Raw genomic sequence first — 25,397 nt, 5'->3', positions numbered from 1 at the left:
TTTTTTTATAATATAACTTACACCTTTATTCATTTATTTACATTTCCTATTAAGTCCACAAGAATATGCTTTAAACAGCTAACGATTTTGAGCAAATTGTAGGTGATGGCAACACAGTATTGAAATAATAATATGCATATAACAGCAACGTAATGAAAAACAATATTTATTACATAAAAGAGTGTTGCCAGAATAAACAAAAATCAAGAACGATTGCTTCCAATTTTCTTAATTCACATTAGTCAAAGCACCCAAAATTAAAATAATAAAATTATCTATCAATATATATATTTCTAATAAAATTAAAATTTTTTGAATGTAATATTTTGTCATAAAAACAATCTAAGAAAAGAATAAGAGTATGTTTATAGACTTAAAACTACTATGAATGTTAATTATTAAAAAAAGAAATCAATTTTTATATTGTCGTTTTAGAAATAATCTCATCTCATAATCATAGTCAAAATAAACTTAAAAAAATACATTCCAATATTCAACAATTATTGTTGATCAAAAATGTCAAAATTATAATAACTATCAAAGAGAAAAACAAACAAGGAAATATGTCAAAAAAATTTAAATCGCTGTGATGCGCAAAACAGGTAACAGATATTACGAATAATTAGAAAAAAATAAACATTAAATAAGACTAACTAAGCTAAAGACCATATCTCCATACATTTAAAACTTAAAAAAAAATAGTGATGGTAAAAAAAGTTAAGTACCTAAACCTAAGGACGGATACAGACTAGTCTATCGGTAAATATTTTTTATATTATTTTACAAATCACATCAAAACGGGTCAAGTTATTGAATGTCACAATCATTTTTAATTTGTAAGTGACAGTTGATAAGTGATTTTTTTTAATTTGTTATATGTCATTGTAATTTTTATCTGTAATATTTTATTTTTAAGTTACGTTATTATGAAAGTAATATCCCCATCACAATGTAAACAATAAAAATTTGCAATAAAGCTAAAAAATTTTAAGATGGCAACCCGAAGCCTGATTAAAGATGAAAAATATTTACAGATTACTCAAAAAAAGTCATTTGTAATTAAATCCGAATGTAAATTTTTATAAAACTAAAAAAATTGTTCGAATCTTAAATTTGAGTTATCACATTCGTTGGAAATCGTCTTAAAGTACAAAAAATGAGCTACAAATTATATTGTAATGTTATATTCTATTTTAATTTGTTTACTGATCGATAATAATTTAAATCGCCTTTACGCTGTGTCTCGAAGAGAGCAGGGTAAGTAAAGGTCCTTCCCTTAAAACAGGGTGTTTTGCACCACTGCCAATTTTCGAGACATTGTGGGTTAAGTAGTGACACTTAACGTTGTGCATTGTCTACCAGAGCGGGAAAATGAAAACAATTTAATTATAATGATTCCTCTGAATGAGGATCCAAAGCACAACCATCGCCGTTAACACTCAGGCATTGTCTCGCTGCGATGATCTTTTGTAAGTCAACTTAATTTTTTTTTTAAGACAGAACCCTAGCGTTGAGATACAGTTCCATTGCCCACTTAAAACTTGTTTAGATATTCTGTTGAATGCTCAAATAGATGTATTATTTAAAATTGTTAAAATAAACAATTATTATCGATCTAACAAAATAAAAAAAACTGTACAAACTGTAAAGGTGGTTTCCCTAAACGAGTAAAAATGCTAAAAAAATCTTACGTCAATGTCATTTTTCCCGCCAAAATTAATGTCAATTACAAGTCATGAGTCTATTCAAAACATTATTGCTATAATGATAAAAAAAACGTATAATTTGATATAAATCCTTTTAAAAACTACTAATAAAGTTAAAAATAATAATATTTGTAACCATTTTTTGACATTTCATTTTTAAAATACAGATAATATATATATAAAGAAAATTTAATGAATAACTGTCATTTAATATTTGGTACAGAACGATATTTTTTAGTAGATTTTTTTTATATTGTCACAAAACGGTTACAAAAGTTAAAGAAATGTATATAATATAATAATTGCTTTTTTACATGTTATCTTCTATTATTTAGTTCGTATCCATTTTCTTTGCTTGGTGTTTTTGCTGGTGGTGGTTTCGCTACGGCATGGCCTTCTAGCCTGAGGGTGCTTTGGCGATGGGATGATCTAAAATTAAGTATTATATATATTTAAATATAAGGTGAAAAGAAAAATATGAGGTGGGGCAGTGAGGCTAGTGTTTGTATGGTAAAAAGGAAGAACACAATAAAAAGTGAAAGTGGTTATTATTTTGCATGATTAGGTGCGATTACGTCCAAGATCTAAATTAGTTTTTATTTATAGATGCAATTTTAACTGAAGTATATTTAAAGAATTTTCATTTACTAATTGTAGTATACAAAGTGTGACGATGAGTTTCGTCACTCAACACGCGGTCACAAAAAATGTGCGATATGTAGGGAGTATTTTACTTAATAACTTACTTTAACTTGACTTATAGCGGGCTAAGGGGACGGACTTCCCGCATATGCGGGATACAGCGTGGAGCTTACCAAAACAAATCTAACCGTTATCAACAAACCTTATCAAACAAGTAACAGCAAGTAATATCAGCAACACGCCCAGCGCGGACAGCCCCCATCCGAGAGCGGCGCGCGCGATCGGCGGCACCTTGCTTGCGAGGCGGAGCATTGACGATATAGAGTCGGGGAGCTCGTCTATACCCTGGAAAATAATGGAAAAAAATATTAAGGAAAATAATGGAAAAAAATATTAAAAATGGAATAAAAAAGTTGTATTAGAAAACATAGCAATAAGTTATATAGCAAGTATAAAATGCCTGCCGTCATGGCGCAGCGCTACAGTGTATGCACAGCAAAATATTATTTATATTTGACTACATTTTAAATATCAAGGTGGACAGACCTAGGTGAACTTGAGATGCCGGTATCTCAAGATCGATCTCAGAGTTGAGAGCGGTTTATTAATATGGACCCTAGTGTTAAGATACTCCGTTCTTTACTATCCTTTTTCTGGGTAAGAAGACAAAGAGCGGCGCTAAGCTTCGTCACGGAACACGCAATGTCTTGAAAATTGAATTGAATGTGGGGATCGGAGTGTCTCAACACTAGGTTCCCTCTGCTATTGTGTGTGTATTTAAAGCTGAAAAAAAATCTAAAAAGCTATGAAGCCCTTACCTCCTCAAACCAAAGTATAGGGAAAACGATATCCGGGAAATTGGCCACTTGCTTTATATCCACCACTTGAGACACCGCCAAGTTGATCTGGATTCTCGCTCGGGCCCTTATAGCTGTTCCCATATCCTGTAAATTGAAATTAATTGAATCCTGTTAATAACTATTTTAATGGTCTATTTTTAAATATTTTTTATAACGCTTTCATTCACACATTTAAAAAAATTATATAATTTCTATACAAAATATATAATTTTAACAGATAAGAGACAACGTAGATTCTTTTATTAGTTTTCATTTGGTCCATATTGTTGTCTATTACGGGGTACATGTTTCTTTTTGTATTTCTTTTTCTTTTGACAATACTTGAAAACTAGTCTTAAGGCACACATATCTAGTACCAATATTAAATATTACAAGTCGTTCTGAAGTAATGAGATTATGAGTTAGAGATTTATATTATTATTATTTTAAATGAATCTATTAATAGTTTCATTTAAAATCAAATCTTATTTTTTTTATATATTTCTGAATATTTAACTAAGCGTATATATGTATGTATACTTACAGGCTGTATATCAATAAACAATCTGTGCGCTTCGGGGTCTGGAGGAGAGATACCTTCGACTGCCGCGCGGAGCTTCTCATCAGCCAAGTAGAAGTGGGGGAACGATAGCATTATGGGTGAATCTGTGAAAAAAGCATATGTTTAGTTAATACATTTAGAAGCTACTGCGGTGTTGAGTTCCTTCAATCTAGACGTAGTGTCTCGAAAATTGTAGGTACCCTCTGTCTACCCTGCTATATGAGTGCTACAGCGTATATCTGATTTTTTACCAATTTATAAGTTATCTATAAGTGCAAAATAAAATTACATTTTCAGTGAGACAAATAGTTTAAATTTATTTCAAATATTTATTTATAGAGTCAACAATTTTAATATTATTAATCTTCATACACATTCAAAACATAAAAAAATTGTAAGTATATTTAATAGCATAATTTGTTAATTATAAATAATACGTTCTATATGCTTAGACAAAATTTTATGAGAAATGAAATTCAAATTTTATTTTTTCTCTGTTTTCTATATCTTCTGAGATGCATGTACTTCATTGTAATGTACTTAAAAGCTAGTACCAACGACTGTCTGCAAAGTGCAATGGAAACAAGTCCTCGTTGTTTACGCCACGTGACGAGACACATACTAAGTGCGGGAGGCAGCTCTGACCGCAGGTTCTGTGGGTTACATCGAAGCGATTGACGTCATCTAACAGCATGTAACCTTTCTTGGTAAACGATTCCAACCATTATTTTTTGAGATTAGCTCGCTTATTCAAACTTATTCTTCAGTGTAATAAAATAGGTGTAGATTAAATTGGGTTTAATTAAAATATTAAGAAACTTGCGAATTCATAATTTTTTATATTGCCATAATATATAAAAAAGGTAGCATACAGTATTGTAGTATTATAGTTAAAAAAAAGTTTTTTTAATGAACAAAAAACAAACAATTGAAATATATATTGTTAATTAGTTTATAATTCAATTGTTTGTTTTTTGTTATTTTTTTATAAACTTGTACAATTCCGTGTGATTTACAAAAAATATATATATCTCTAGATTTTAATATGATACATCGTTCATCGTTCTAGGGAGCCCATACGCGGCTTCGGCTAAGTTTAAGCGGAAACTTATATTATATCAAAATTATACTAAATGTTCACAAAAATTGTAGTCCTTTAGAAAACGTAAAACGAAATTTGAACGTAGTATAGTACGCTCAAATTGCGCTACGATAAAAATTTTATGCGTTTTCTAAATAAGTAGGTATAAAATATATTTTTTTAAAGATTACTAATCTTTTTCTATTTTTTTTTCCAAATGTATAAACAAACCAAATAAATAAACTTACCGTACTGACAAAGTGACACATTGAACAGCCCATTGGGCGCGCAGGGGGGGCCGGCGGGGCAGAAACACTTGTTATGTTCGTCATTGGCAAACACGTCTTCCGGTGGAGTAAATCTAAAGCCTTGGACTCCAGCTGATTCCACGTCTTCTAAATACCTAGGGATAATATAAAAAATAACATAAAATTATTACAATTTTTAACAGACTTTAGTAGAAGCGGATTCAATTTTTACGACGACCCACTCTCTACCGCATTTTTGAGACTGCGAAGTTGAGAGGCGGATCTAAACGCTGCGCTTCTCTGGTTACCAGCGGGAATGAGGGAGAGGGTTTGCGCAATTTTTATACCCACGTAATGTGAATAATACAGTTAACTGTCTGTATGTATTTAGATTTGACTATTTCCGTTTTAGAGTAGATGGTCTATACATAGATATACGAACAATAGAAAATAGATGTTAGCATTCCAATTTAAAATAACCCTTCAGTAATATCCTTTAAAATTTATATTTTAATCCCTAAAACCTTACCTCAAAGGCAGCAGTCTGCACAGGTCCTTATCATACACTCTAATCGTGTCATTCCTAGTGATATGAGGTGGGAAGATAGACCCGTCAGATCCTGAGATGCTGTTACACTCGTCCGTGGTCCAGTGGGGCAGCCTCTCCTTGTGGTTGTATCGATCGTATATTCCGTATTTAGTTATGTCGTACAAACCACTGAACATTGTCACTATGTCTGGTGAAGTGCCGTTTTTCTGTAAATTAAAAAACGGTTTAAATAAAAAAAAAGGAACCTAATGTTAAGACACTCTATTCCCCCTTTTCCGCCAAATTCTGGAGGCATTGCGTGCGGGGCGGAACTCAACGCCGCGCTTTCCTCGACACCAGAGCGACGAAATGAAAGTATACGTTTACAGTCACTTTGTGCCACTTTGCCACGACTGGCCTAAATATATCTTATTAGGGAATTATTAAACGTATTGTCATTTTATGTATATTAGACAATGCTATGCGTTGAGTGCCGCCACTTGGCGATTATGTTGGGCAGAAAATAGAGAACGGAGTGTCGTAACTTGAATTTAGTGGACAGTATTAAAGATTAAAGAATCGAATCATCATCAACAAAATTTCATATCTATACAATCCTAAGATCACAAAAACGAGTGAAAATAATAAAACCAATTCCAATAATTCCATTGACTTACCCCATAAAACAGCCCAAACTCCTCATACGGCAGCTTCTGTTCTTTAGGCACCACATCCTTGGCCAACTTCAGGAGGGGATCTTCGTAGCCCCACAAAAGCTGACCCACAGAGACTTCAACGAAAGGCTTTATCTTGAGGATGTCCATGATTGATGCCATGGCCAAACGAAGGAAACGAGCGGCGTGTTTGGATTGAGATGTGGCACTCTGAAAGTAAATATTTTATTATATATAAAAACATATAAAACTATTATAAATTAGTTAAGATTTTTGTTAGCTGTAACATAACGCTACGGTTTTTTTCAGCAATATGTCAATATCTCAAATTTATATCACATAATACTGCGAGTGTATGGGTTGTAGGATTATCCTAACTCTGGGGAAGGAATTGTTTTCATTTCCTCGCCCGGCCCTGGTAAGAAGACAAAGCGCGACGTTCATTTCCGCCATTCAACATGATTATTATGTCTCGAAAATTTGGCGGAAGATAGGAAACGTGATTGAAGTGAAGCAAAAAAATATCTTTTTTTATGTATTTAGTCAAAATTTGCAATAAATTTATGTAAAAGAAGGACAATTTCCACACGGGGGAATAAATTATTTCCCTGCTCTAGTAAACTGCAGAGTTAAGTTCCGCCTTAGGCTCTCTATACTATATTGTACAATATATTCATTAATTAGAACCTACAAACATCACTTAAAAGACAAGTTTCTTTTTAAATACAACGTTTATTACTTTGTTTTTAATTTTATTACTAATTAAAATAAAAGAACTTGTTTATTTTACGTACGACTTCCGTTTTCATAACACAGGTTTGTGGGTTAATTGTAATGAGCTAACATTTAGCAACAACTTACATTGGCCATTTAATACAGTTTTACTACATTTTAAAAATCCCCGATAAAAAAAAACTCTTCAACCAGATAAGAGCTGTTAATCTTCAAACCGCTAAACATATTTTCTTGAATCATGGCTAAGAACATACTCGAATAGGTCAACTTTAAAACAGGAAAAACTAGATCAAAATCAAATCACTCGTTTGGGAGCTATAATAGCGCACACATACACACAGACAAGTTAAATTTATACCCCACTCTTTTTGCATCGGGGCTTAAAAAATATATAAATTTCGATGTTATAGAGTTCGATCAGCGAAATTTGAGCACGTATATATAACAGCGAAAGTAGTGGGTTCAATTCGTATTTAATTCCGTCATGGTGCCATTGGGTTCCGCCATATAAGACGCAATGAATTGAAAATTGGGCGGTGCGTGGGGAAATGGTCCATCTTGACACTAGTTATATGTTATATGCGGGATACACTGTGAAAAAGAGTAAGTTTTGTTGAAAAGAGTGTTGTTGTTTTGAGTTAAAACGTTATTCCACAACGAAATCAAAGATTAAAAACCATTTAATTCACCATAAAACAAAGGAAAAACCAAAATTAAACTTTATAATTAAAACAATAGGATACATTATAGTGTATTACCACACTAGTTTATTTATAAACTATTAATTCTTTACAGTACTTTGGACCCTGTGGCTCAGTGATAAGATTGATATTCTCGTGTGGGTGTGGAGTTCAATGCACTAGCATGTAGGTTCATCACGTATGAGTAAAGAAATCTTGTAGAGTGACAATAATTTTGAATGAATTTGATGTAACTCAAAAAAAAAAATCTATATAAAAAAAAGAAGTAGACGTAGGGCAGTGTGACTATAAACCTGACGGTTGTGACTTCTATTCCCACTGAGGGGAAAGAATTGTTTCCATTATATCACTTTGATAATAAGACACAGTTAAGTTCCGCCACTCAACACGCAATATTTCGAAAATTTGGCGGTGTTTGGGGAACAAGCCTACCCTACTATATGCGGGATACACCATGAATCTATAAAAAAAGTAAAATTTTGTTTGATAATCTGTTGCCGCATTATATATTTTTTTGGTAACAATAAATTTAATAATAAAATAGTGTGTGTGCTTAAGTGCCTTAATGAGAAAGGACTGTCTTAACATTAGCTTCTCAGATTTCCTCTTTCTACACTGCTATGTACAGCGTGCACCTAAAAAAAATATTCTGTTCCATACATCCCATATTTTACTAAGAACACACAAAAACTATCCCAAATAAAAAATGAGAAAATCAGGGCAATTTTGCAAATATTAATAGGCACTTAGTACTTCTAGCGCTAAAACAGGCACTGCCCGACGACGGTCACATTCTAACCTTCTCACAAATCATTAATAGTTTATACATTTAGCTCACGCACAAGTGGCTAAAGTCGTGCGTGAATTCTGTCCATATGGATTTTATTTGAAAATCAATTAAAATCGACGACGCGACAATGGCGATGGATAAAAGAAAATAGTCATATTTATTATGTGAGACCGTAGTGGCGCAGGGGCAGAAGGACGTCACTATAACGCGACTGTTGCGGGTTCGATCCCCACTTAAAGGAATTATTTTATTTTCATTTCTTCGTTCTGGCACCGACGTAAAATCCCGGCGTTGAGTTCCGCTACTTAACACGGAATACGTCGAAAAATTCGGTGGAATACTGGAGAACGGAGTATTTTAACACTAGGTTCCCTCTGTCTACTCTGCTATATGTGGAATACAGCGTGAACTCTTCCTCATGCTCATGCTTTTTACGTGACCTTCCTCCAGTATCTTTGATACTGTGTTTTCGAAGGTCTCCTCCTACCTCTCTTAAAATAGTATTTCAGATAAAGTATTACAAACAACGAAACTGGCAAAAATATAAATAAGTAAATAGATAAAATACGACTCGTATAACATGTTTTCGAGACAGTAATAAACTTCAATATTCACTCTACACTGTAACTTACTGATAAAAACAACAACAAAAACTAAATTACTGCATCTTTAATAAGATCAAGGACTTGAATTTGAATCGACAATCTTGTTATTTTGTGTAGGCACAGATAATCTAATGGGAAGACACTCCGTAGTCCGCATTTTGCTCGAATTAGAAAAAATGTTGAGCGGAACACAACACCGCGGTATGTATTAAAAAAACTATATTAATTAAATAATATCCCGCATATAACTAAACTCATATGACCACTAGTTATAGCACGCTTGAATTACAATCGCGTACGTGTATTTTCTATACAAGAACCTCCGCAAGACGGAATTGGTTTTAACTGAGATACGTTAGATTTAACTGCAGTTAGAATATGCTTAAACTCTGTTATCTAGAGGAGCCCAGTGTTAAGACACTACGTTTCTACATACCCTCTAATTTTTGAGACATTGTATTTTGAATGAGGAAGCGAGGAAATAAAAATTATTCATTCCCCCGAGTGGGAAATGAACAAACAAACGTCGCCTCCATAACGACTGTCTTTACATAGTAAATATTAAAAAGTATTTTTTTTATACTTTAAATTACATTATAAATGAAACTATAGAACCAATTTTGATGAAACTTGGACTGTTCCTTAACTTGCAATATACCTAATTCAAAGTGGGATCAAGCGCCAAGTTGTCCTTTTTTTAACCGACTTCTGTAAGAAAAGGAGGTTATCAATTCGACTGTTTTTTTATTTTTTTTTATGTTTGTTACCTCATAACTTTTGACTGGGTGAACCGATTTTGATAATTTTTTTTTTATTTGAAAGGTGAAGCTTCCCGAATGGTCCCATTTTTTTTTGGTCCATGTCTGACAATGGTATCCATGAGAAAATCACATAAGTCTTAAATTTGCATTAGGTATGTGCGCGACAAATAACTCAATGTCGCGCAAACTGATTTTGATGATTCATTTTTTATTTGAAAGGATACACTTCAAGGATAATTTGGTGAAAGTTTGGTTAGGTTCCGATTATGGAACCCGGTGAAAATTGAAAAAGTTTGTTTTTTTTTGGTAAAAAATTGATTATACTGTAATAGTTACAAGAAAAAACTTTTTAAATGGATCTTCTCATTTCAACCAACTTCAAAAAAGGGAGATTCCGAATTCACCCGAATACTTTTTATGTATGTTCTTGTCAATATACCAAAAAGTAACTTTGCACAAAAATAATACCTAATTAAATCAAGTTTTACATAGAACAATCACAACCACTCGTTGACAACCACTACCACCACCATCACCACTCGTTCAAGAAGCATCATTTTAAGATCTACCCATCACTAAAAATCGTAAAATAAATCAATTTTTAACAAAAAGAAAACCGACTTCTAACAACGAACTAGAAAGTGAAAAATAATTATATAAAGATTTTATAATTTTGAAGTCACTACTTTCTTTTTGTTAAAAATTAATTTATTAAAGTTATCAAACAAATTAAAAACAATCAAAACTACTACTGAAGACATATGAAATGTTTGTATAGTATATATCGATGCATCCGTACAATTTTTACTTAGTATGAAAATAAATACAAATCTTGACCTCCTTTGCTTCAGTTAGATAACTAATAACTAAAAAATTGTATAATACAGTTATCTCGCTCTTCCGTCTTCGTTCCGTTCAACGGAACACGATATTATGTATAAATTTTTAATAAACTAGCAATAACTATTACTTTGCTTGTTTATAAATATATTTAATTCACATAAAGCAGAGATTTTTATGAAACTCTCTAATCGGATTAATCGGGGAATAACACTATGAAAATGTTAAAAATACATATATATATATAAACTAGCGGCCCGCTCGCGGTTTCACCCGCGTGAACTATGTTATTATTAATTCCTGTCTCCATGACTACGTCCTAGTGACGTCTATGCAAAATTTGAGACTCCTAGCATTTAGTAACGAATGACAAAGACAAATGTCATTAGTAACGAAGTTTCATACAAACTTTCAACCCCAAAAACAACCCCTTAGAAGTCGAATATTACAAATTCCCGTCTTAGCGAGCACCTACGTCTTATAAGTAACTCCTATGCAAAATTTCAGATTCCTAGCTCATGTAGTTTCTGAGATTTCGTGATGAGTGAGTGACCTTTCGATTTTATATATATAGATAGATGATTGTCATTTCTGTTAGACAAAGCCCGGCGTTTATTTCCGCCACTCAACACTCAATGTCTCAACACTATGTGCCCTATGCGTACGCTGCTATATGCGAGATACACCTAAAGCTTATGCTATTTTACAAAATACTTTACCTACATGCGTTAAGTTTATTTTTACATCTTCATATAAGTACATTTAAGTTCAAAAACGAAAGTGTCGTCGGCACAGTGAAAGCTATTGACACACATACGTACTAGTTTTTACTTAAAATTAAGAAATTAAAGTGAAGAATTAATTATAAGCAAAATCTATTTTTAATGATATATTGATATCTACTGAAGAAAGTATTTTTTTAAATTATACATACTGGTGGTAATAGTATTCAAATGTTAGGCATATGAAATTTTCAAAAGGAGAAATAAAAAGGAGAGATTGAGAGTTCATTCTTTAATTATCACAATGTACATTTAACAAGGAAGACCATAGACTATAACATGACGTTAATCGTTTCGCTGTAACCTACGGTACCTGCGGTCAGAGCCTCACGCGCTTAGAGTTCGTCATGTCATGTGTCATACACAAGTAGTGATTTTCATTTGAAGATACGAACGAAGTCGCAGGCAAAAACTAGTCATAAGTGAAGGCCATGCACTTGAAAAGGTCATTATTTTCCCTATGTTAATATAATAATTGTTATTCAGTATGCGTTGGAATCGAACCTGTTCCCTCGAGAGTTATAACGTGAGACCTACTAACTGTTAGAATTGGTTCAATGCCTAGTAGCGTATGGCAGTTCGACCTATCATCATACAAGAGGAGCAGGTTCATATAGATAGATGTTACCAATTTTTTACATTAAATGATACACGCTGTGTCCCGCATATAGCAGGGTAGACAGGGGGAACCTTATGTTAAAACACTTACCCATTTTTTCGAGACATTGCGTGTTGAGGGGCGGAACTCAACATCTTGCTCTGTCTTGTTACCAGAACGGGGAAATGAAAATAATTTATTCCCTATAGTGAGAATCGAACCCATAAGTCATTTGGCTGGAAAAGCTGGTGCGTCTCTTGAAACAGTACAACGGCTTTTCCGAAACTACAAAACTTAAAAAAACATAAGAATCTTATGATAAAAAATATATTTAACAAAGAATTTAAGTACGGATGCATTTTTTTAAAATGAAAACAATGACGTTATTACATTACATTTAATAGATAGATATACAATTTGAGTATAATGTATGAACTTGTAACTGAGGTTAACTACCAAGGATCTTTTAATGCGGAAGTGATAATTTTATATATAAATACGAGTAAACTTTGTTCGCGTGGACTTTAAGATTTAAAATGGAAAATCACAGGTTTATCCCGTGTTTTTAAGAATCCGAGAAATTCCCTTTCAGCGCTCATCTAAAAATTCGACATGTAGATTCTTTAAACAGTGCCCAAGTAACCTACATGCACCATTTCAGCGTTCTACGCCGCATAGTTCCGGATATGCCGGATGGTTTCTGTCAGTCAAACGCTTTTGTTACTGAGTGTTTAATGACAGACAAAACTATTGGATTTGGAAGGGTGTAATTTGTCATTTAGCCAATCTAAAGAGTAGAGTATTAAGAACTGCCTTCCAAGCCAGTGGTAGCTTCCTGCAGGACTGACAATACTGACATTTCTATGTAATTTGGCGATTTAAAAGTGCTTGTAATTGCCTTATTGAATAAAGAATAATTTGATTTTTAAGAGAGTAGCCCTCGAAATTTCTTAGGGAAATTTATCTGAGTCTACTAAGGCGGGCGACAACTATTAATTATTACTATAAACCTTCTAGACTTCTAGATATAACAAGAATACTAGGAAATCAGTTAATAATACGAGATAATTGCCTTTAAGCGCTGCAAATAATAATTATTGTAAAAAACTTTAGAGGTAGAGGATAAACTAAAACTAATTATGTATCATTTTCTATACATATAAGATAATTTGTGTATTTATTTTAATTATAATCTTTGGGAAAGATTGCAGCATCATGTAATAGAGATGAAACTAGGAAGAGCTTTTCACTAATCAGAGGGAACATGGTGTTAAGACACTCCGATCGCCACGCACCGTTCGTTTTTCGAGACATCGTGTGTCGAGTTCCGGAACTCAACGCTGTGCTTTATCTCGACATAGCGGGGAAAAGACTATAATTTCAGAATCTTCTGAATAATCGAACCCTCAATCATTGCGTGTATAGCCGAGGATATACAATGACGAGAATGAGTGGTATACATATAGTATACTGGAAATAACTAAAAGTTGTTAGCAAAAGTTGTTAGTTGTTAACAAATTTCTTGAATTGAAAAATAATGAGTCTTAACATTAGGTTCCCAAGTTCCCACTGCCTATCCTACCAAATTCGGGAAACACCGAGAAGCCAAAAAAAAAAAAACAAAAAACTATGTCTACAACTTTCCAATCCTCGATAAACACAAAAAGAATTTTTCAATTCGAATCCGTAGTTCCCGAGATTAGTGCGTTCAACCAAACAAACTACAGCATTATAATATTAAAGTGTACTTTGGTGTATATGTATAATATATATATACTTCTAAATACATCATATAATTTAATAAATTAACATACGTATGTTAAAATAAAATTTACTACCGACAACTTTGTTAGCGTAATAAATAAATAATAATAATAAATACAATTTACTTACAATGTATTAAGGCTACCAAAGCAGTGGTATAGTCTCTAATTGTACACGTGATGGATGTGTAAATATTTCAATTTATTCTTCCTAATTAACTAAATATTCTTATTATTTTGAGTTAAAATGCAGTAATTTTGTTGTATCAACTGTTTAGAAGGTAAGTGGAGGAATCTTCCACCGTGGGGAACAGTGTCTAAACACTAAGTTTTCCCTTATTGCTTACCCTGTATATGCTAGATACAATATAGAAATATAATAGTTTTTTAAGTAAGCTTATTTTTTCACTCACTTGTACCTATATGGATTTTTTAAAATTTTGACACTTTTTGAAAAAGAAATGCCAAATATTAAACTGAAACCAATACTCACCAGCATAGGTATATTAGGTACGACCACCGAGTCGTCGTCGGGCCCGGCGCTAAGCTCCGGCACGAACGTGTACGTCCTCTTGTAGTGGAACGAGAGTGTGCCGTTTTCGTTGTCTGTTATATTCACCTTCTCCCATTCTTCGCTGAAAGGTAAGAAAAGAATATTAAATGTTACTAATATCGTAAATATGAATAATATGGATGTTCGTTCCATTTTCACGCAAAAATTGCTGAACGGATTTTGATGAAACTTTACAGTAATATAACTTGTTCATCAGAATAACAATTAGCAAATAGGCTACCAATAATGTAACAAGAGAGACTGCGTATGGGTTGTTCTTGTTACTAATCTATATATATAAAAGGACTTGTCCTCACTGACTGAGGTAAGACGCACGCACAGCCGTAACCGCTGTGCGTAGAAACGTTAAATTTAGACAAAAGTTTACTTTCTTAATCTGGACATCTACTAAGAAGGGATTATGAAAAATTTTAATCCTAAAGGGGTGAAATAGAGGTTCAAAGTTTATATGGAAAAAAATTAAAATCGGAACCGGTTTTTATAAAATTTGAAATTTAGATTTTTAAAACTATTTAATTGAATATGTGTTTCATCGTTTTCTAGAATTATCCCCCTAAGGGTGCAAATAAGAGGTTGAAAGTTAGTATAGGTTTTTTTTTAAATCGTCACCAATTTTTATAAAATTTGAAATCCAGACTCTTAAACATATATAATTAAACATATGTTTCATGGTTTTCTAGAATTCATCCCCTAAGGGTGCAAATAAGGGGTTGAAAATTTGTATGGGAAAATTCTTAAATCGCCACCGATTTTTATAAAATTTGATTTTTAGACTCTTAAAAATATTTAATTGAACATATGTTTCATGGTTTTCTAGAATTCACCCCCTAAGGGTGCAAATAAGGTGTTGAAAGTTTGTATGGAAAAACTTTAAATTGCCACCGATTTTTATAAAATTTGAAATTTAGACTCTTAAAAATATTTCATTGAACACATGTTTCATGGGTTATTAGAATTCACCCTTAAATACGCAAGCGAAGCTGCGCGCGTCCGCTAGTCTATACATATAATAAAAACATCAACTCATCGCTGTCTGTGGAATTGTGACATGGAAAATATACGAGAAAAACTGTTATTGGGGGCAGGAGACCCGTAAGACCTAAGAATCGTGTATGACACATGACACATTCTAACTGATGGAGGTGATTTACCATGCCACAGTGCGTTACATCTAAATTATGGACGTGATATCATACAGCTTCGTCGATATACAGACAATCCAACATAAATTGGACCTAGTAGTTCCTTAGATTAGCGCGTTTAACAAAACAAACTCTTCAATTTTTGTTATATTAAGATAGATATTAAAACTGTCATTACTTTTAAAATGTCCTATAATTTTCACATAAAAAAATTCTGCAAACGCCTTCAGCACGTTCTACACAAATAATGTTATATAACATATCAAGGTCCATATATAGAAATTATGTCCTTTTAATGTACGCCTGATATTCTTTAGACACGCGATATTCCGTGACCGTGTGTAGGATATAAGTAATACTTTAACTAGAGGCACAGTGGCGTAGTGGGAGTGGAGTGGAGTGGAGGAGTGGAGTGGAGGAGTGGAGTGGAGGAGTGGAGTGGAGGAGTGGAGTGGAGGAGTGGAGTGGAGGAGTGGAGTGGAGGAATGCAGTGGAGGAGTGGAGGAGTGCCTGAGTGTATACGCGAAGATTGTAAATTCGATACATATTCGGGGGAAACGGTTATAATCAAATTTTAACCGTTTCATGCATAGCGACAGCTTCTACGTATAAAAGGACATGTCAAAAGAGAAGAGAAGGAAGGTTTTATATGGACCGTTTATTTTGAAAGTGGTGTAAGTCCATTTTTGAGAAAAATGAGCTATCACGTAATTCATGCTTAATTTAATGTAATTTTTTTATATATAACTAGTCCGTGTTTAATTTCTCAAAAAAAACCCATATTTTGAACAACTTAAAATCGGTCGGTAAATGAAATTGCATAATCATCGACATACTAACCTTTGATTTTCTCGAAACAAAAGAAAATGGACTTACACCACTTTCAAAATAAACGGTCCATATATAAAAGAGAATTCAGGACTACAAGCACTTTATTACAATGTTGACTTATACTAATTAATAATATGTCATTGTCGACCAACCCATCCATCAGCCTTTCAACGTCCACTGCTGGACATAAGTAGGTACTCCTAAATAGTTTAAAGACGTTGTGTATGAAAGAAAAAAGACTCCTAGAGGGATCCTTTAGCCTTAGGTTTAGAGAAAATATTTAAAATTTAAAATGCTATAGGTACTTTAAAAAAAACTAAATCAAAATCAGATTAGCTTTGAAGGAAATTATTTTTTTTGAAGAAGAGGTTTTTTTTTCTATTCTTGACAGTAATTTAGATAAAAGACTACACGCCCAATATGGCGGCTAAATGCAAGGAATTAAATATATTTTTATTTATTTCTATTTTGGCTTTACGCTGTATCCCGCTTATAGCAGTAGGGTAGGCAGAGTGAATATAGTGTCAAGACATTCCGTTCCTCAGTTTTCGCAGAATTCTCTAAGCATTGCCAGTTTGTGTTGAATGGTGGAATTAAACCTGGCGCTTTGAAATGTTTGCTTTGCGAGCGACGAAATGAAATTATTAATAATCCATTCCTCCGAGTGGGAATCGAATCCACACTTCCGGCTTACTGTCGCACAGTCTTGTACATCTAAAATAATATATTTTCCTAAAATGTGTTAATTTCAATAACCTTCGTCATTGACATTTAACCTGTTATCTAAACGGCTTTTGCTATTAACTTAAAATTAGTATAATATAAAACTTGTTTTAAGATAACCAATTAAGTGGCCTCCATAAGTCTGATAGAGTGAAATAGATATACGTATATAAAAAGAGATATGCATACGTATTTTTTTATTTCTAATGTACTGTGTACGTAAAATCACACTGTGCATGATATTTTCAGGGTTCCTCAAGAAAAAAAGACAACTCTTGTAGGAAGTCTGTTAAGACCAATTTTAGGATGATGGCGTATAGGTATAAAGCCAAAATGAATATTAAATATCGAGTTCTACTGTCACTTGGAGTATAGAAAAAATAAGACCATATAAGGTCCGTATTTATAAGCCGAGATGGAGCCGTTGATCTTGAGAGTAATTTTGAGATACCATTTTAATAATCTATGAATGAAAACGACATCTCAAGATCTATCTCAGAGTTGAGAGCGATTTATAAATACCTACTAATGCCTAATTCAACGCAATCAAAAAATATGATCGTTTATGCATAGTTTTTGTCACATTTGGTATGAAATTCACAGCTTTGTGAACTTTCAGTTTTGAAATTGGGCAAATAGAAATTTATTTCAGAAAAAAAAAAAGTCACCAACTTATAATCTGTATTTCATCTCATACAAAATGAGTGCGTACGCCAGCAAACTTAAGTTTGTCAACTTTCATAAGACACTCTTCTTTCCACCTACATCATGAAATTGATACGGAACTATCGGTAGGCGAGTTCGATTCACAATTGACCGATTTGTTTAACAAATTTATATAACTCCAGTACTTATAACTTCATAATTATAAAGTGTGTGAAAATATTTTTTTATAAAATTAATGAGTAAACAGCATCTTCTGACAATTCATGGTCATTGTCTCATTATAATAAACAATATGTATTTATATACAGATATGCTAACTACAACACGTTAAGAAAAAAAAACAAAAGCAAACAAATATCTAAAATAATGAAAGATTTTTAATAAGCAATGAACTTAAAGTGTTTTCAATGTTTATTAGTTGTGTTGAATTCCCAATTGTGGGAATGAATTATTAATTGTTGGCTCTGGTAACAAATCAAAGGCTGCGTTGAGTTTCGTGTTCCCATCCAAGTATCCATAAATTTGGCAAAAATTTTGTAATCTTAACACTAGGTTCCCTCTGCCTACCAAGTATATAACTTGGCAAGATACAGCGTAAAGCTAAAAAAAATGTAACCTTAGAAACTTCTGGAAAACATGTCTATTATATTTATGTATTTTTTTATTATCTTATATTGACGAATTGTTTGCCCATACACTAATTATATACGAAGGCCGATCAGCCGGTTTTCTGTTATTATTGACCTTTACCAAGGATATTTTGATAGTATATATTATATTATTATACGAAGCCGTCGTAGCGCAGTGTCGACGTGATGGCTGTGGGTTCGATTACCACTTGGCAGAATGAATCATTAAATTTTCTGGCTTTGGTAACGAATTAAATCACGGCATTAAGTTCCATCACTCGTTATCGCCCAACTGGGCGGTGCGTGTGAATACGGGAAACAGCGTGAAGTAAAAAAATATATTTGTCAAAAAAAGAATTAAATTAATTTCCCAAGCAAAGTCAAGAAACAAAATATATATATACATATAAATATAACATCAATTTCCTTGAGATAAAGCCCGCCATTCACACATCACGTACAATATAACATACGAGTATATGGTCGAGGCTCAAGGCTGGTAATATATAGATATGTGTACATGGTAAATTAGAACCATCGCTGGTGTGTGATAACTTCATGTTAATTTATTAAATGGATACATTTAATATATAAATGTGAAATTAATTGAAAATATCTGTTAGAAGTCAGTCAAATTTAACTACCTATTATTGAGGCCAGTCGTGGCGCAGGGGCACTGTGTGACTGTAAACGCGACTGGTTATAGGTTCGATCCCCACTCGAGAAAATGAAATATTTATTTAGTTTCATTTCTTTGCTCCGGTGTTGAGGCAAAGTCTTAAGTTCTGCCACTCAACACGCCTCTCAACCAGCCTCTAGAATTTGGCGGAAAACGAGGAACGGAGTGCTCTAGGAGCGCACTAGGAGAGCATTAGGTTCCCTCTGCCTACCGCGTTGTGTGCGGGATACAATATGAAACTGATTTTTATTTTCATATTGAACTACGTTATTATCACAATTGAATGCCAGGAGCGTGAAATTAAATAAATAAACAAACTTACGAATACACATAAGGCCCCAACTCGTCCAGGATAGGCTTGGACCCGTTATTTAGGAACTCGTCAGCGTTCGTCACGTTGTATACGTAGACTCGGACGAACGGCCGGACCGGAGGTCGCGCCCACCACTCGAATGTCATCGAGCCTGGGCGGAGAATTAGTTCCTGTGGAAAGAGACAAACAGATTAATAATATTTTATAACGTATAAGTAAATGTAGAATAGATTAGAATATGTATATATATTTTTAGGTTCACATTGTGTCTCGCATATAGAAGAGAAAAGAGGGAACCTGGGAATCTAGTGTTAAGACACTTCCGTTCCCCACTAATTGCCGAATTCTAGAGGCATTGCGTGTTGAATGGTGAACTCAACGCCGTGCTTTGCCTCGTTACCAGAGCGGGGAAATGTAAATATTAAATATTTCATTCCCAGGATTGAGGATCGAATCCACAACCGTCGAGCATAAGGACCCCCAGACGGCAAGCATGAAGAGGTTGATAACATTGAACTAGAAGAGAGCGGTATACAGAGAGTGTAGTGTCCTGTTCTCTCTGGCTACCTCGCTAAATATAAAGAGTGACCCCAAAATAAACTAATAATACCCACTAAATAAAAATCGTACCCACATACATCACGTCTACAATCAAGTATTGCCCCACTGTGCCACTAAGATATTATATTTTATTCGATCTCTTAACAACCGTATAATATATTTGGTGAAATGTACAAAAATGATTATACAATACAATATTTTGGGTGAAGGTGAACGTGTTATGTTCACACGCTAACGAAATATTTCATACAAATTCACTATTAAAAATATCTAATACTAAATTATGTACGATAGTGGCGGAACACAACGCTGCTAAGATATATTATAGCGAGCGTATAACAATGTTGACGTAGCTAACGTCGACAATAAGCTTCAGCAGCGTTCAAATCTTTATACGTTTTGTAGAGTATTTTCCTGAAATTTTCCTGTTTCCCGGGTGGGAAAAATAGACTTTTTATAGACTGTTTTAACAAACATTTTGAGTTAGGATACTTTCTTTGCAATAGTTTGAATGTTATTTTCTGTATTTAATGGCTATCGATTTTGATAGCCTTTAATGGACTTTATAACAGACATAGTATCGGTAACCAAAACACTAACTTTATTTAGGCAGTGTAGAGCACACAATCTTTCAGATTTTAAACATGACGGCTGTGGGTTCAATCTCGACTTAAGCTCCAGTAACGTAAGAACGTTTTCTACTTCCGCATAAAATTGGTTACGGAGTGCCTTAACACTAGATTCCCTCTGCCTACCCTGCTATATACTTTCAAGAATCTCTCCACTTCACATAAGGAGACTTATTCGACGTCTCTGAGTTACACTTTGACTTACAAATTCTTTATAACATTGCCTAATTTGGCCAAAACTAATCTAGTCCTCGATCTGGGCCAAGGATTATTGCAGAATTAAAGATTTCATTCAAGATTTACTAAATATTACAAACTGCTCTGAATGGATACTCCAGTGGTATGTACCTATCGCTAATGTAGCTTATTATTACGATGGTCGTAGGTTCAACTATCCTGGGAAAAAAAACCATATACGGAGATATAGATATATTTATATTATGTACCATCATACACTACCACTAGTTGGCACTAGTTAAGACACTTTGTTCCTTACACGTCGCCCAATATCTGGGACATTTCATATGGGTGGCGGAACTCAACACCGCGTGTTGTCTTTTACCAGAGCCTAGAAATGAACATAATTGATTCCCCCGAGCTTACAGGCGGATGTGCTACGACGGCCTAAAGTAGTCAATTAACTGTAGATAATGAATCACTATTGGAATATTTGTATAACATTATAATTCAACATTTTACGAATGTAAACAAATTTAAGTGCAAGTAATCCACCTACAAAAATATTTTTAATAAACGGACAAGAGAGTTATCATAAACTAGTGTTCTTTACGCGGCTTCGTCCATGTGGATAGCACGATTTCGTTATGTTGCATTTTGACACAAAAAAACAAACTGTTTTTACGTTTTTTGTGAACATATGCATTATGTACAAGTCGCCGCCAACAACTCTGTACAATTAAAAATTACAATAAATTAATTTTTAACAAAAACAAAAACCGACTTCTAACAACGAACTAAAAAGTGAAAAATAATTATATAAAGATTTTATAATTTTGAAGTCGGTGCCAAGTAAAACAAACAGGCTTAGTAATTAGATATTGTAGTAAAGGTGTTGTAGCATTAGTTTGACACCGACTTCAAAATTATAAAATCTTTATATAATTATTTTTCACTTTTTAGTTCGTTGTTAGAAGTCGGTTTTTGTTTTTGTTAAAAATTAATTTATTTTACGATTTTTAGTGATGGGTAGATCTTAAAATGATGCTTCTTGAACGAGTGGTGATGGTGGTGGTAGTGGTTGTCAACGAGTGGTTGTGATTGTTCTATGTAAAACTTCATTTAATTAGCTATTATTTTTGTGCAAAGTTACATTTTGGTATATTGACAAGAACAAACATAAAAAGTATTCGGGTGAATTCGGAATCTCCCTTTTTTGAAGTTGGTTGAAAATGAGAACATCCTCTTTTTTGAGATTGGTTGAAAAGAAATGCAACGATCAGGAATCTCACTTCTGACATCAATTTAAAAAGTTTTTGCTTGTAACTACTACAGTATAATTAATTTTTGACCAAAAAAAACAAACTTTCTCAATTTTCTCCGGATTCCATAATCGAAACCTAACCAAACTTTCACCAAATTATCCTTGAAGTGTATCCTTTCAAATAAAAAAAGAATCATCAAAATCGGTTGGCGCGACATTGAGTTATTCGGCTATTAGTCGCGCACATGCATAATGCAAATTTAAGACTTATGTGATTTTCTCATGGATACCATTGTCAGACATGGACCAAAAAAAAATGGGACCATTCGGGAAGCTATACCTTTCAAATAAAAAAAAATTATCAAAATCGGTCCACCCAGTTAAAAGTTATGAGGTAACAAACATAAAAAAAAAAAAAATAAAAAAAAAAATAAAAAAAAAAAAAAATACAGTCGAATTGATAACCTCCTTTTCTTACAGAAGTCGGTTAAAAAAGCTAATTTCCGTTAGAAGTATCGAGAAATCTTCTTCCTCTCTTAGCGTTTTTCCATTCTCCCTAACCTACCTACACGCTAATTTTCAAATTTCTAAGACTAGTACTAAAAACTACTAAGTTTCATCTGGGCGTTACGTCACTCAGCAACGGAATTCTTTTATATATACAAACTCTACATATAAAATTTCCGTTAGAATCATTCTCTCTATTAGTAAAGCATAAGAGTCTGTTGCGCTTAAAAATCATACATTCCCAGCAACGGGAGTCAAACCCACGACCATCGGGTGTATGTGCATTACCATGGAGTCATATATACTCGTATGTATTATGTAAATATTCAAGACAAGTTTCTTGATTTGGTGGCAACACAACGGCTAGAGATCCGTTATAACGCGTTACGCGCAACGGTTTCAGCATAAATCATTTATTATTATTATTGGTTTATATTAATTATACATAAGTGGTAACGGATTCAAGTTCCGCCACATATTTTTGTTAAATTATAACTTAACGCTATATCCCGCACATAGCAGTGTTAGGCATAGGGAACCTAATGTCCTCTAATTTCCGTCCAACATGCGAGGCATTCCGTGTTGAGCGGCGGAACCGTAACTAAACGCTGCGCTTTGTCTTACAATACGTGTAAATTGAAACTAATTTATTCCCCCGAGTCGGAATCGATCCCACAACAGTCGCGTTTACAATCAAATGCTAATCCACTGCGCCCGATGGCCTCAACGTAATTATACGTTGAAAATATTTAATTTAAAAATTCTTTATCATTTATTCATATAGTTGTTATAAAGTAGGCCAATGATTTACTGCTAAGTTTATACTACACTAGCCTGTCGCCCGCAACTTTGTATGTGTGGATAGATGTTAAACCCAATTCGTTAAACATCATTCTTTCCAGTGCCAGCACAGATTCCGAGCTCTCTTAAATTATTACTCTCCTACACTTCCCAATCTACCTACATGTTGAATGTCAACGTTTCTAAGTCCAATAGTTTCGTCTGTGTGTTGTCTGTAATTCACTTAGTAATAAAAGACTTTTATATATTACATTGGGTTCTGTTACATTGGCAAAAGCTCCAATAATAGATTTTCTCATGTATCCTTCTTGTACAGACAGCGATCAGTTACAATTTTATTTTATACATTTTTTTTTCGCGCTTTGGTAAACAAAACGCGGCGTTGAGTTCCGCCACTCAACATACAATATCTAGAAAATCGGGCTGTGTGTGTGGAACAGAATGTCTTAACACTAGATACTCATAGATAGTTACGCTACGATACACTAGATAGTTAGCTGAAGCTTATACCAACAGTGAAATTATGCAATAAAAGGTGTTACTAAATTATCAATATACGACTTTGTATGTATGTAATAGTTTATACACGCCTCTGTAATGAAAGTTACAACAATTAGTACGGAAGTACCGTTAGAAAAAATTAATAATATATTTATTTTAACTATTAAAAAAATTGTTTATAATTCTACAATACACAATTCGATATAATTCTACAATTATCCGAAATGTATCGATTGCTTAACAAAGTACTAAATTATTTTTTCTGGAACTTAGATTGTTTTTTAGGTAACAAATTATAATATAATTATTATTATTATTTAAATAAAAGTATTTTTTTGAAGTCGGTTAAAATTTGCGATTTTAATCTCTCTACCACCTCTCACTTTTTGTGGTTGGATAAAAAAACTATCATTCTACTGATGATTATTTGTTGTTTCTATTTTGTTTTAAAAAAAATAAAAAGATAATATAAAAATTTAAAGAGATATATAAATTAAATAAATTTCTGTATCAATTCAGATAACTCACATATTTCTTAAAATATAAAAAAAAACATATTATAATGTTTAAAAATATAATAAAATATTAAAACTCTTGCATATTATTTTTAACTTTTCTAAATATAAAAAAATATTTAATATTTTTTTGCTATCGCTACAAGTGATTACAAAAGAACAACTCAGGTCGCGGGTTACAACGCGTCAGTATAATGAGCGTAATGTATGAAATGAATAGTTTAGACAGTACTATGAAGGATTAACGACCGAAAACGCGGCTTCGGCCACAAAATTAATCATTTTTTACAAAATGTTTAGATATGATATGTTATTCTGATTTGTAAGCTTAGCTTAGCTTGTAAAGTTTCATCTAAATTCGATCAGTAGTTTTAGCGTGAAAGTGGAACAATCATCATCATCACAAAATTTATTTATTTTATTTTTGAGGTATTGCATGGTGAGTGGTGAACTCAACGCCGGGATTTTGTCTTGTAATCGAAACCGTCAGACATTATTAGACGATGTAATCGATCCGAAACTCTTGTCATTTTTATTTTTAATTAAAAAAGACGCAAGCGAGATACACCTGATGAGAATTGGTTTGTCCAACATCCGAGGAGTTGAGAGGACAGATAGACAGAGAACAAAGTGATCCTCTAAGAATTCCAAGTTTTCTTTTTATGTACGCAACCCCAAAAACCATGGAATACAGTAACGTAATGTAACTATAAATATAAAAAAATATATATTTTTCGTTGAAGGTCACTGTTAAATGTAAAAAAATCTCTTATCAAGTTCCTAATTAATTCTGTACCGAGTACATTTCAGTAAGTAGGTAAATGTCTAACATAATTGGTTTTACACGCAATATGCGCGTACGTAATTTCTTTTCATTATTCAGTATTCGTAGGTAAAATGAATGAAAACATTTAACTAATATAAAACACCATGTATACATTACTCGTGGTGCTTACTATTAGAAGATAGTATAAAGTAAAGTTAGAGTTAGAGGACAAACATGTATGGAATTAATATCTATTGAATGTA

The 25,397-nt window shown here is 33.1% G+C and overlaps 1 protein-coding gene across 2 annotated transcripts in view; it reads right to left on the bottom strand.

Annotated features, from left to right (window-relative positions):
• emp (epithelial membrane protein) overlaps positions 1–25,397 on the bottom strand; it is a 62,115-nt gene continuing 36,718 nt past the window's right edge. For both annotated transcript variants that reach the window (XM_085204010.1, XM_085204012.1), the window contains 9 exons: positions 19,423–19,583; positions 14,350–14,491; positions 6,285–6,491; positions 5,608–5,834; positions 5,079–5,233; positions 3,732–3,853; positions 3,167–3,292; positions 2,551–2,693; positions 1–2,135 (listed from right to left, as the gene is read on the bottom strand). In XM_085204010.1, the coding sequence (XP_085060136.1) occupies positions 2,024–2,135; positions 2,551–2,693; positions 3,167–3,292; positions 3,732–3,853; positions 5,079–5,233; positions 5,608–5,834; positions 6,285–6,491; positions 14,350–14,491; positions 19,423–19,583 (1,395 nt within the window). In that variant the 3' untranslated portion in view covers positions 1–2,023. The remainder of the gene's footprint in view (positions 2,136–2,550; positions 2,694–3,166; positions 3,293–3,731; positions 3,854–5,078; positions 5,234–5,607; positions 5,835–6,284; positions 6,492–14,349; positions 14,492–19,422; positions 19,584–25,397) is intronic.

This window comes from Heliconius melpomene, chromosome 20 (genome assembly GCF_056956725.1).
Source record: "Heliconius melpomene rosina isolate 202511_hmr_F chromosome 20, ASM5695672v1, whole genome shotgun sequence".
Classification (NCBI taxonomy): domain Eukaryota; kingdom Metazoa; phylum Arthropoda; class Insecta; order Lepidoptera; family Nymphalidae; genus Heliconius; species Heliconius melpomene.
Note: the sequence above shows the minus strand (reverse complement) of the source record. Positions and strands in the feature narration are given on the sequence as shown.